At 40.9% G+C, this 14,067-nt stretch overlaps 1 protein-coding gene across 1 annotated transcript in view; it reads left to right on the top strand.

The window, feature by feature from the left end:
- The window catches only part of LOC131349510 (cadherin-23-like), a 57,567-nt gene that overhangs the window by 31,444 nt on the left and 12,056 nt on the right, over window positions 1–14,067 (top strand). Inside the window, exons 6-14 of the mRNA XM_058385266.1 lie at window positions 2,577–2,649; window positions 5,044–5,160; window positions 6,992–7,104; window positions 7,571–7,678; window positions 9,532–9,721; window positions 10,919–11,064; window positions 11,322–11,541; window positions 12,803–12,955; window positions 13,121–13,234. Coding sequence (XP_058241249.1) covers window positions 2,577–2,649; window positions 5,044–5,160; window positions 6,992–7,104; window positions 7,571–7,678; window positions 9,532–9,721; window positions 10,919–11,064; window positions 11,322–11,541; window positions 12,803–12,955; window positions 13,121–13,234 — 1,234 coding nt within the window. The remainder of the gene's footprint in view (window positions 1–2,576; window positions 2,650–5,043; window positions 5,161–6,991; window positions 7,105–7,570; window positions 7,679–9,531; window positions 9,722–10,918; window positions 11,065–11,321; window positions 11,542–12,802; window positions 12,956–13,120; window positions 13,235–14,067) is intronic.

Here is a 14,067-nt window from a genome sequence, read left to right as displayed (position 1 = left end):
ACCCATACCCAAGATAAAATAAAGCGCTGCTTTAATAACATGAATCAAACATAAACAACACAACACATGTTTACCAAACCATAACGTGAGCATGGAAACCTAGGACCTGGTTTGGTAATCGTGTTTATTTGCCCCATGTCTGAACAAACAAACAAATAAACATGCAAACATCAAACAAATGAACGAACAAACAAACAACACACAAACAACGACTGATGAAGGCAGGTACAAAAGGGCTCTCATATATAAATATATATATATTGGCCAGGGTGGTGACAGGTGACAAACCGGGAAATCAGAACACTAGGATGGGCGTGGCACAAAACACGTGGGAAATACACAAACAACAATGCAGGCAATGCCCTCTGGAGGTCTGGGAGGGAACTGTCCCAGTGGTTCCTGACAGGCAGCTTGGTGGTGCTGGGGTTTGAACCCTGATCTTCTAATCAACAACCCGGAGTCTTAATCACATGAGCTACTACTGCCCTAAAACTCTTCCACATGACACGTGTGCTTCGTCTGTATAAATGCACTATTTTTTTTTTTTACATCTGAATTTTAAGATTTATTCAATTCGATTTGTCTCTTGATCACTGAAGTAAACATATTCTGTCAGGTTACAAAATTTCACGATACTTAGACTAATCTTAGTCTACTCAGAAAGTCCTAAACTTTAGTCTTTCCACTATTTAACACACTATTTTTAGAATTCTCATAGAATCCCACAAGTCAATGACATGGACTAATGACCCAATATGGACTTAATACCCTGAAAGCACCCATAAAGGGAGAGTTTTGGATAAAGGCTAATTTCTTATTCGCCAGAATGAATTTGGAAATCTATTGGTCCCAGAAAAACATTAAAAACCATTCTCTTTCAGTGGTGTCGATTCATTTTGCTGTGACAGTTTACTGGATTGCTCGGTAGCTAGTAGCTAGTTTACACCATCAAAATGTAAACTAACCAGGAATGCAGAGGACTTCAGCAAAAACACACACACACAAAAAAAAAAATTCTTTGTTGTCTTTTACAATACAGTGTATCATAGGAAATACACTGATCAGGCATAACAATATGACCACTGCCAGATGAAGTGAATAACACTGGTGATCTCCTCATCATGGCACCTGTTAGTGGGTGGGATATATTAGGCAGCAAGTCAACATTTTGTCCTCAAACTTGATGTGTTAGAAGCAGGAAAAATGGACAAGCGTATGGATTTGAGCGAGTTTGACGAAGGGCCAAATTGTCATGGCTAGACCACTGGGTCAGAGCATCTCCAAAACTGCAGCTCTTGGTCAGTATCTATCAAAAGTGGTCCAAGGAAGGAACAGTGGTGAACCGGCGACAGGGTCATGGACGGCCAAGGAGTGAAGGCTGGCCCGTGTGACCCGATTTAAGAGACGAGCTGCTGTTGCTCAAATTGCTGAAGAAGTTAATGCTGGTTCTGATAGAAAGGTGTCAGAATACACAGTGCATGACGGCTCAGGGCTGTTTTGCCAGCAAAAGGGGGACCAACACGATATTAGGCAGGTGGTCATAATGTTATGCCTGATCAGTGTATGTTTACTTTTATTACATATGGGATACAAATAGGAATGAGTGAAGGATGTACACATGAATTTGTATTCTACCTTATATATTTTGCTTTCCAAGCATCTCCTGTACGTGTTAATTCAGTTCCTCACTGGACTTTTTCAGGCCCAGTTAGTCAGTCTATGAATATTTCTCTCTGACATTTCCTCTTCCTTATTTCCATGGTTATGATTAGGCTCATTTCACTTGCTGCTAAACAGCAGGAGGTTGAGCCATTTAGCCAGCTGTGTGTAAGTGTGTGTGTGTGTCACTATGCTGTATTGTCAGTCACTGTGTGTATGGTTTGTTTTCAGCCCGAGTGTAAGGCGGAATACAAAGAAACGACGCTGCGTTTACCCGTTCAGTTCGTCACGGCTTTTGAGCTTCTTATTGAAGGCTGAAATGATTCACTGACTTCGGCCAGCTCTGGCTAATAACACTTTGAACTCTTTTGAAAATAAGCCTTTTGATTTCTTTCTCCTTTTTTTTTATTTAACTCTTACAGTGCGTTCCAGTTCAGTCAAAGCCAATTTCCAACATAACAGCTCGCTCTTAATAGCGAACCACCAATTGGGCTAAACAAATTCATGCTGCTTTTACACATTGGAGATTTATCTCACACATTGAAGAAAACTTTCTGTGTATCGTTCGAATTGTATGTACGATTGGCTGGAGTATCAGTATCTGGGTTCAGTTTAAAGGTTATTATCTCATCATTTATTTATCTCGACTGAACACAAATCTGTCCTCAAAGGCGACATCATTCTTCACTAGTACTTGGAAAATTTTGTTCTTATTGACTGAAACCAGTAGCGAGCAAAAGCGTGGTATAATAGTAGCGTGGTATAATAGTACTGTTTACTTCTAGCTAGCAAATATAGTAAAACTTAACAATATTTTTATCTGAAATTCAGGGTAAATCTCTGAGAACATTTCAGTTTTCAGCAGCTCATCTCTCGAATCTCTTGAACCTCTCACAGTTTGTTATCTCCGCTTTCAGGATGAGAACGACAATCCTCCCGAGTTCAGCCAATCCTCCTACATTGTACGGATCTCCGAGAACATGGTAGCAGGTACGTTTAGAGAATTTTATCCTGACTATTTCTTTTCCTTTCTTAGTCCGCTTACGGTTCCACCTTCGATCCCACTTTCCCAGTCTTTCCCTACACAGCTTCACAAAGGCTTTTAATGTGACACAAACAAATCCATGTAAACATCATAAAAATGCTTATACATTATGCATCATGGCATGTAGTATATATACACGTAGTACTGACAACTTAATAAAACTGGGTCACTTAATTATGTAGTGAAATAACTAATATTCTTCATCTAGTGCCATTATTTTAAGTCACTGTAGTTGTTAATTGGTTAGTTAATTATGACTGGTGTCATAAGCACAGGACGTGAGAGCAGTGACAGTTTTCCATGGAAGCAGAAAAAAAAAGAAAGAAAAAGATTGTAGGTGTAACTCCACAGACACACTTAAATCATCTGCAAGAAAACAGAATATAAATGTACGTGAATGTTATAGAGTGTGGAGGGAAACTACGGCTCATTTGGCTCGGGAGGTCTGTATAGAAGTAGCATGAAATAGGAGTGTATATACTGATCAGGCATAACATTATGACCACTGAGAGGTGCCGTGAATAACACTGATGATCTCCTCATCATGGCACCTGTTAGTGGGTGGGATATATTAGGCAGCAAGTCAACATTTTGTCCTCACAGTTGATGTGTTAGAAACAGGAAAAATGGGCAAGTTTGACGAAGGGCCAAATTGTGATGGCAGATAGACGACTGGATCAGAGCATCTCCAAAACTGCAGCTCTTGTGGGGTGTTCCCGGTCTGCAGTGGTCAGTATCTATCAAAAGTGGTCCAAGGAAGGAACAGTGGTGAACCGGCAACAGGATCATGGACGGCCAAGGCTCATTGATGCACATGGGGAGAGAAGGCTGGCCCGTGTGAAAAAATCCGATCCAACAGACTGTTGCTCAAACTGCTGAAGAGGTTAATGCTGGTTCTGATAGAAAGGTGTCAGAATACACAGTGCATGACGAGTCTGTTTTGGCAGCGAAAGGGGGACCAACACAGTATTACGCAGGTGGTTATAATGTTATGCCTGATCGGTGTATTTAACTGTATAGAAGTGACATGAAATTCAGGGAGAGACTTAATCTAATAGAGTCATTTCAGTGGTGTCTGTGAATTAGGCCAAATTTTTAAGCATAGTCATGGCCAGGAAGTACAATGCTCTCCAAATGACTCATCTGTACCCTGTCAGTTCCAGTAAAGCGCACTTGCGGTGGCCAAAAATTTCACCCCGAGCGAGTGTTTGACCTGAAAGCGCGAATAATAATTCACAAGTGTCACACGAGAGCTTGTACAAGTCTGTTTGTCTGATCACTGCAGACAGGAAATTAATGCCACGCACACTGGACACGATTTCCAGCTGCCCCGCTGTTTCTGCGCTCGTCCACCCTCTACTGTCACCGCACACACCTTCTCTTGGCCCTGCTCACTTCCTCTTTTTCTTCAGTGCTCACATCATTTGATGTCGGTTGGCCGTGTTGTGTTTTGGGCGAGAGGTTCCGCTCAGATTGAGGGTTCAGCTCGAGAGACGCTCGTCATTCGTATGCATTTATTCATTCGATGCTTTTGTCCCAGACAATAGATCCGTCTCCAATTGCCTGAGAAAATTACACTGACACTGGTCAGTGTCTACCAAGGGCCCCTTTCTGAGCCTGTGTGTATGTGTATGGGTGTGTGTGGGTGTGTGTTTGGGGATCAACTTTACACACAATGGCAAAATGTGTATCTATATGCTTGTGTGTTTCCATGTGAATTGTGTGTGAGTGAGTGGGTGAGTGTATTTTTTTTTGGTGTGAGTGTGTGTGTTCTGCATTTTTACTCTTTGTAGAGATGCAAATTCGCCCTCTAAATTATGTGTGTGTTCTTTTACTACACTACTAGGAGTGTGAGATGTTCTGGGACCATGTTTCCACACGCTGAAAATGCGTTTGTGTGTAAGTGTGTGAGTGACATATACACACTGACATGTGTGCGTGTGTGTGTGATGTTTTGGTGGTGTGTGAGCTCGTGGCAGCTCGTCTCGTTTGGACTCTAGCCGTATTGATCAGAGCCAGTGCTTGGCTTGCTGCCTATCTCTCTCTGTGCCAAGCTCCCTGATAATCCTAAAATCCATAAACACTCTCGGCGCCTGACTCATCAATGTGGCTCTGAGTCGCCATTTACTTCATCTGCCTTTCGAATTCTGTCATTTCTGCCGTGTGTTTGTGCACAGGGCATCATTCTGTCGTTTTCTGTCTCACTCTATCTCTATTATCTGCTGTCGTTATTGGCTGCAGTCCCATAAGCTCATTATCAGTCAGAATGGCTCTACAATAGTCACTCTCCATCCCTCTCTCCCTCTCTCTCTCTCTCTCTCTCTCTCCCTCTCTCTCAGGGGCGACCGTGTTATTTGTGACGGCGACAGATTTGGATGCATCCAGAGAATTTGGCCAGGCCTCTCTCATCTACTCACTGCAGGGCCCTTCTGAGTTCAGACTGAACACACGCTCAGGTGGACACACACACATACATACACACACATATTAACACATGCACATTCATACACACACCTACACATGCATACACACGCATGCACTTTCATATATAAATGCATACTAACCTATACATACACACACATACTAACTCATAAACACATACACACATACACATAGGCACACACAGACAGGTTAAATATGAAAAAGTCAGATTTTTTTCTGTCTTTTTTCAGATTTTTTTGTCTCTTTTCCAAGGGAAATGTGCTCGCCCTCAAACTTTAGTGTTTCTATAGTAACGGCTAATTCACAGGGATTTTACTCACATAAGGCAAATAATACACATAATCTAAGAGTAATAATTAAAAGGTTAAAGATTTTATGTAATCGGTGATGGAAGGAGTCTCCAGTTTCAGAACTTTATAACAGTCAGACAACAAACTTTAAGGTTTTCTGACACAGGAATTTCTTCATGTGACTTTGTGCTTTGCAATTTCTATGTAACATGATATTTTTTTATTATTTACACTATACTGCCAAAAGTTTTTGGACACCCCTCCAAATCATTGAACTGTTGGTTTTCAGGGGTTGTGCTTGACCCCTTAGTTCCAGTCAAAGGAACTCTTAATGCTTCAGCATACCAAGACATTTTGTGCATTTTGTCATGCATCCATTAGGGATGACCCCTTCCTGTTCCAACATGACTGCGCACTAGTGCACAAAGCAAGGTCCATAAAGACATGGATGAGCGAGTTTGGTGTGGAGGAACTTCACAGAGTCCTGACCTCAACCCCATAGAACACCTTTGGGGTGGATTAGAGCAGAGACTGTGAGCCAGGCCAAAACTGGGACGTCTGCCTTTACATACACAAGATGCCGAGTTCAACCCCTGAAAAACAACACCTGAATTGAAAGGGCTGTCCCAAAACCTTTGGCAGTATAGAGTATATAATATATATCATAATTATATGTAGCATGTGTATAGCAAAGAGTCAGGATTCACTGGGGTTCTGTGGACATACAAAATGTTTGGGCCTGCAAGATCGTTACATAATAATTACATATTAATAACAATGTAATAACTCCTCTTCCAGCTTCTTGTCTCTTTTTTCTCTTAATGGAGACCTTGGTTCCAATCCTAAACATTATCATCTAAAATATTTGTTTCTTACAAAACCCCTTTCATTAGATTTCCATTTTGTTAAAAGCTCGAGAGATTATTGTGTGGATTAAGTGTAGATTTAGGAGAAGATCATATCCAGAACGAGGCTGTTTCTTTTCAAAACTTTGAGAAGAATGTGATTTAAGCTGAATGTTATGACAAGGAACATATTGTCATTACTTGAGTCTCTTTAATATAGTCAGCAAACAGGCCTAATGAAATTAAACTAAAAATCTCCTTGGAGAGAGAGAGAGAGAGAGAGTGTGTGTGTGTGTGTGAGAGAGAGAGAGAGAGAGAGAGAGAGTGTGAGAGAGAGAGAGAGAGAGAGAGAGAGAGAGAGAGCGAGAGAACATATGATTACATGCAAATTGGATTAGTGAGTCAGCAAAATGAGTCATCAAAAATGTTATAAAATTAAAAAATTCTATAAAAACACACACATTTTTGCTTTAATAGATATAGGTTTATTGATAAATACCAAGAGACTCATAGAAAAGAACCGATATTCACACACTCCCTAGCCAGAGTGCTGACTATAGGCTGCAAACAGTATTGGAATGCAGTGTGTGTGTGTGTGTGTGTATGTGTGTGTGTGTGTAAGGATGGTGACCACTAGCTGTGATGGATGGGAAAGTGAAGAGTTTGTGTATTTTCTCTCTCTCTCTGTGTGTGTGTGTGTGTGTTTACAGGGGAGATCACCACCACAGCTCTGTTGGATCGTGAGGTGAAGTCTGAATACATTCTCATCGTGCGAGCTGTAGATGGAGGGGTGGGGCCTCTGCAGAAAACTGGCATCGCCACGGTAACAGCACAATGTCACACTTTCCAGTTTTAAGGTCGATATTCTGTTTATAGCTGCTATAATATACGTTATAATAATATCAAACATGGAGTGTCATCCTTTAATAAACAAAACCACACCATCGCACTGTTGATTATTTTCCTCCTACAGCATGTCCTGAGTGTTTTATTGCTTATATTATATAAGGGAAACGGTATAAAAATGGCTACTGTAGATAGAAGTGAAGCATAATCCATCTGGACAGTCTTCTTCCGTGTGTTTTGTTGTGGGAAACCTTTACAGGTGCTATGAAGATAGCTACAAACGTTGGGTTCTCTATTTAAGAGAAGGATCCTTTACATAGCCAACAACCCCTAAATAAGCTCAGAACCTATGAGGAACCCTGTTTTTTTTCTCCTCAAGGAGTGCAAAGCTAGACTTTAGATTTGGTATTGTGTCTAATTCTAATTAATGTTTGTTTACCCAGGTTAACATCACCGTCCTGGATATAAATGACAACGCCCCCATGTGGCAGGATGAGCCGTATCTCGCTAACGTTGTGGAAATGAGTCCGATCAACACTGATGTCATCTCTGTGAGTAATTTCAGTTAAAGCTTGAGGGGATTTTCCGTGGCTTATTTCACGCTATCAAAAATCAGTGTTCTCACTTTAGAGTTTCATATATTTACGTAGACAGAGTTCATAGACCGATCATGCATAACATTATGACCACGTTGATCCACCTTTCTCTGCCAAAACAGCCCTGACCCGTCCTGCACTGTGTATTCTGACAACTTCTATCAGAACCAGCATTAACTTCTTCAGCAATCTGAGCAACAGTAGCTCGTCTGTTGGATCGGCTCACACGGGCCAGCCTTCACTCCCCACGTGCATCAATGAGCCTTGACCACCAGTGAGCCACTGTCGGTTCTGGACCACTTTTGATAGATACTGACCACTGCAGACCAGGAACACCCCACAAGAGCTGCAGTTTTGGAGACGGTCTGATCCAGTGGTCTATCCACCATCACAATTTCATCAAACTCGCTCAAATCCTTACGCTTGCCCATTTTTCCTGCTTCTAATTTTGAGGACAAAATGTTGACTTGCTGCCTAATATATCCCACCCACTAACAGGTGCCATGATGAGGAGATCATCAGTCTTATTCACTTCACCTCTCTGTGGTCATAATGTTATGCCTGATTGGTGTATTTTATATATTTTATGGACTTCTTTTGTCTTGAAAAGACACTTTCTGCTTTGAAACGTTTACATGCAAGCACTTTATTGCCCTTCATCATGTCCTGTTATTGAAGTTTATTTGTTAATTAAGCTCCTAAATATGTCCATTAATTAACAAGTCAACTCCAAGCTTAATTAAGAGGTTCAGGTGACTAATGAAAATGAAGCCTGCCGTGAATCGCGTAGGTAATTACCTTCTCACCGCGATTAGAGAGGAACGTGTCAGCTTTTAAAAGCTAGGAAACTGTGTGTGTGTGCGTGTGTGTGTGTGTGAGTGTGTGTGTGTGATGCGTTGTTGGTATGTCATTATGGTTCAAGAGGAATATAAGACTTATTTATTTTCATGATCACAGCACAGCCTTGACTTGTTTAAATTCCGATCCTGTGAATTTTCCTTTCACCTGCAATGTAGAAATGATGTAATCAGCAATCCCAGGAAATATTTACTGTTTCACTGACATTGTTAACCTTTCAGACTCCCAGGATGCTCACTATTGCTGTTGAACTTGCTGAACTGAACCTGCACTTGAATTTGCCAAGCGTTTAGAGGGTTTAAAACACCAACTTTTTATTTTTTCAGTTTTTTTTCATACATATTAATCATTTTAAATATATTTTAGAAGTAATAAAATTAAAGGGCATTGTGAAGCAGGGTTTAAGTAATAGAAAAAATACACACCAGGAAAGTGTGTGTGTGTGTGAGAGAGAGAGAGAGTGAGAGAGAGAGAGAGAGAGAGAGAGAGAGAGAAAGCAGAAAAATTGTAATTACATTCCAACTCAGTTGAGTGAACTTTAAAATACGATGCTCTTTAATGCTGCTTGTAAGAGCATGAACTACATTTAGTACTCGCTTTCACTCTCTCTCTCTCTCTCTCTCTCTCTCTCCGTAGTCAGTGCAGCACAAAGTTTCCTTACCATTGCTTTTTCAATAATTAAAGACCCCAAGACCCTTTGTTTCTCTAATGACCAATTAGGCAATCTGCAGCATTTCTCCATTAGTGCTGTGAAGTGATCGTCTCTTTAAAAATGTAACAGTAAGGTCTAAGACAGCACTGCGCTCTGCCTCCAGGCACATAAATCTCCCATCATGCCCTTCAGGTGGGTCAGGTTCCTGTGATTTGCTTTTGCCCGAGGCCAGAGCGTCAGGACTGGGCACTTAGCACCAGGTTGGCCCTTTATTTCCTCTCTTGCTTTCTTTTGTAAGATCCTGGCCCTGGATGCTGATAATGGAGAGAACGGGACAGTTGTGTACAGTATTAGTCCAGCAAACCCCTATTACATCATCAACAACAGAACCGGGAAGATCCGAACCAGTGGCGCAGTGCTGGACAGAGAAAGCGTGGATCCCCGAGCTGCCCAGCTCATGAGGACCATCATCATCTCAGCCACTGATCGTGAGTACAACACACACAAACACACACACACACACACTCATCCAAGAATTGTCAGTCAATTCCTTTTGGAAACTGGGTCAGCAGTATGTTGGACTGATTCTGTAACACTTTATTTAGTCTAATGAGGCCACTCATCCTTCTGTCAAAAATCAGCTGAATCAACTGATTCTTAACATATCAGATGATATAAAATTGTGTTGGTTTACGAACAGGATAATATCTATAATGATCCTTAAATCAGGGGCTAGAAATCAGACCTTTTACATAAAGTGAAAACACATTTTTAACAGTTAATGGTATAAAGAATATTGATGTTCTACTAAATATCAAAAATCATACACTGTTGACAGATTGATGAAATTAATTGATAGATTGGTTAGCGGATGGATGGATGGATGGATGGATGAAGGTACCGATGGATGGGAGTGTTGGTACATGAATGAATGTATGTATGTATGTATGTATGGATAGATGGATGGATGGATGGATGGATGGATGGATTGATGGATGGATTGATGGATTAATGAATGTATAGATGGAGGGAAGTGTTTGTACAGGGATGGTTTAATGGATGGATGGATGGATGAATGGATTGATGGATGGATGGATGATGAGATGGACAGATGCATAGACAGGTTATCAACACAGTGCAATAATAAAATGCAGTACCAAATCTATTCCATAAAAGTCAGAGTGTATATAAAGAATTTTATTTATTTATTTATTTATTTATCTATCTATCTATCTATCTATCTATCTATCTATCTATCTATCTATCTATCTATCTATCTATCTAGCTTTCTGTCTACATGCCTACCCATCTCTGTTTCTCCTTTTATAGATGCAATGTTGCATCTATAAAATTCACCTTCCAAATCATAAATAATCATATCCAAAAGCAAGAAAGAAAGAAAGAGTGTCTGATTTTTCTGAAATGATCATCTAATACTAATATAACTCAAGCATAATGAAATTGTTCCTGGTAGCCAGACAGCCTTTTTTATAGCAGACATAGTGTTGCTTTTGTCCTATCCTTGTCTCCTTGTCTCCTTGTCTCTGATCCTTAAATCGCTTCTCAAACCCATTTTCTCTTTTCTTAATGATTTCTTCCCCCTGAGTGGATTTAATGACTGAAGAGAAGTCATGTTTGAGTTTGTATGTTTGGGTTTCTGCTTAACGCTCTACTGCCCTCTCGAGGTGGAAGCCCACCACTGCGCTCCTCAGCCAGTGCCACAGTCTTCGTCAATCTGCTGGATCTGAACGACAACGATCCCACCTTCCTCAACCTGCCGTTCATCGCCGAGGTGCCGGAGGGTCTTCCTACCGACTCGTCTGTCTTCAGGGTTGGTTTGGGATTCTGAAATTGTTTTGTTCCTTGGGCATGTATTAAATGCTTAGCATGTACTATAAAAATATGTCAATATTTATGTTTGCTAACAAAGTGCAGGCGAATTAGTGGTACCGTGGCAAATACGGTAAAATATGGTATTCATAAAAAATGTGAGATGGCAAAAGAAAAATTGTAAAAGCAAAACACTTCACCTGAATCATGGGCTTTTATCCCAAGCGCATGAACCCTCTGTGTGTTCTGACCGCTCAGGTGCAGGTACAGGACCCAGACGAAGCAGAGAATGGGGCCGTGACATTGGCTCTGCAGATGGGCATACCCCGTCTGGACTTCCGGCTCAACAGCAGTACAGGTGTGCTGTTTTCCACAGCTGTACTGGACCGTGAGCGGATCTCACAGTACCAGCTGCGGCTAGTGGCGTTCGATGCAGGGCAGTTCCCGCGCACCTCAACCAGCACCCTCACCATCACGGGTACGAACCAGAACGAGTGTCACAGATGGACAGCTCCACTAGTTTAATCTGGTGATTTTTTTCTAGTCGTCAAGGTTAAATCTCTATATGTCTGTCTGGATGTCAGTTTATCTGTCTGTCTCTCTGTCAGTGCCTCACCTATCTGTTTGTCAGTATGTCTGTCTTTTGATCTGTTGGATCGTCTGCATGTCTGTCTGTCCTTCAGTTTGTCTGTCTGCCTGTCTGTCTGCAAATCTGTCCTTTAGTTGGTCTGTCTGTCTGTCCTTCAGTTTGTCTGTCTGTCTGCCTGTCTGTCCTTTAGTTGGTCTGTCTGCCTGCCTGTCTGTCTGTCTGTCTGTCTGTTCTTTAGTTGGTATGTCTGCCTGTCTGTCTGTCCTTCAGTTTGTCTGCCTGTCTGTGTGCCTGCCTGTCTGTCTGTCTATCTGTTCTTTAGTTGGTATGTCTGCCTGTCCTTCAGTTTGTCTGCCTGTCTGTGTGCCTGCCTGTCTGTCTGTCTATCTGTTTTTTAGTTGGTCTGTCTGCCTGCCTGTCTGTCTGTCTGTCTGTTCTTTAGTTGGTCTGTCTGCCTGTCTGTCTGTCCTTCAGTTAGTCTTTCTGCCTGTCTGTTTGTTTGTCTTTTCTTCAGTTGGTCCTGTTTTTCTGTCTGTTAATTTGTCAGTATGTCTGTATGTTTATCTGCCTGTCTGTCTGTCAATCTGTCAGTATGTCTGTATGTTTGTCTGTCTGTCTGATTGTCTGTCAGTCTCTAATCTGTCTATTAGTCAGTCTGTATGTCTGTTTTTGTTTTATCTGTTGGTTTTATCTGTCTGTCAGACTGTCCCTATGTCTTTATGTCTGTCTGGTTGGCTGTCAGTCTGTCTGTTGATCTGTCTATTTGTCTGTCATTATTTACGTTTCTTAGTCAGTCAGTCAGTGTGTCTGTTTGTCTCTGGTTTTCTCTCAGTCTGTCTTGTCCTCTAATTGGTCTGTCTGTTTACTCTCTCAATGTTTTTTTGTTTTGCTGGTCTCTGTCTATCTGTCTGTTTGTCTTCCAGTCTGTAAGTCTATCTACCTTCCTGCCTGTCTTCCTGTTTTTCTGTTACTCTCCATATCTGTCAGTTTTTCAGTCGGTTAGTTGATCTACAGTATTTGTCTGTCTGTTGCTCAGTTTCTCTGTCTATCTATCTTCCTGTCTATCGTCTTACTGTTAACCTGCCAAATGATAAAATCTTCATCATCTTTCTGTCTGTCTGTCTCTATATCTGTCTGTCTGTTTCTACAGTGTTGGACATGAATGATGAGACTCCTACGTTTTTCCCACGTGTGTACAACATGTCTGTGTTGGAAAGCGTTCCCCGGGATTTCGTGGTCGCACGGCTCAACTGTTCTGATAATGATGCTGGTCTCAATGCTGAACTCAGCTATTTCATCACAGGTCAGAGGTCAAAAGACATGAGTTGTAGTGTTAGCACTCTGTTTAGGTTTAGGGGCCCAAGTGTAAAGAATCTGCATGACTGGCTACATCATGTGCACTTTATTTTTTACTGTATTAAATGTGTGTTAAATTCAATAAGTGTGTGTGTGTGTGTGTGTTGTGCAGGTGGAAATCAGGATGGGAAATTCAGTGTGGGCTTCAGGAACGGTGTGGTGCGCACTGTGGTGGATCTTGACCGAGAAACACAAGCCTCGTACACACTCGTCATCGAAGCTATCGGTGAGCCTTTTTACCTGCAACTGTCCCCCTGACTGTGATTACTTTTGTGTGTGTGTGTGTGTGTGTGTGTGTGTGTGTGTACTGTCTTAGCTACAGGTAAACTTTGCTAATCAGGTTCAGTGGTGCATGCAGCATGTGTGAGCAAGTGAAGAACAACACCTTCACTTCCTCTGTGAAGAGTGCAGCACTGAGGTTTCCTGTTTGGAGTGAAACTGTGGTGCTAGAAGTGCAGTGTGTGTAGCTAACACGTTACTGCTACACATAAAATTACATGCTAATTTTACTCACTCACTCAAACATATGCATATAATAGCATTTGAAAATGTGTCTTGCTCTGGATTCTGAGGATCATATCAGGCCTATACTTATCTGTATCTATATACTAGCTGTGTTATATTTACATGATATAATTAATATGATAATATAAATATGACTGGATATATTACATGTATTGTCAGTATATATTACATGTATTGTACATGTATTATCTTGCTTTACTGTCTATCTATCCATCTAATTTCTTTTTTTTAATTCAGCTCTTTATTCTGTCTCTCTGATTGCTCTAAATTCATTCATTAGCCATTAACACTTAACAGCATGTATTTTTAGAGTCATTCTGCCCTGCAGCAGTGCTTCTTATCTCATATTATCAAAAAATTATGTGCATTTAGGGAGTATGTGCAGCTGGCGAGGGTGTCTAGGCGTGTTTAAAAAGGGCTTAAATATAATAAACAAAATATATATTAAATATAATATAAAATGTTAATAAAAACTTCATTGTTTAAATGAGAAAGTAAAAAATAAATTACAAATTTTAAAAACCTAAAAAGTCA

This window comes from Hemibagrus wyckioides, linkage group LG03, assembly GCF_019097595.1.
Source record: "Hemibagrus wyckioides isolate EC202008001 linkage group LG03, SWU_Hwy_1.0, whole genome shotgun sequence".
Lineage (NCBI taxonomy): Eukaryota > Metazoa > Chordata > Actinopteri > Siluriformes > Bagridae > Hemibagrus > Hemibagrus wyckioides.
The sequence above is the reverse complement of the archived record's forward strand: the minus strand, read 5'-3'. Positions and strand labels throughout refer to the sequence as shown.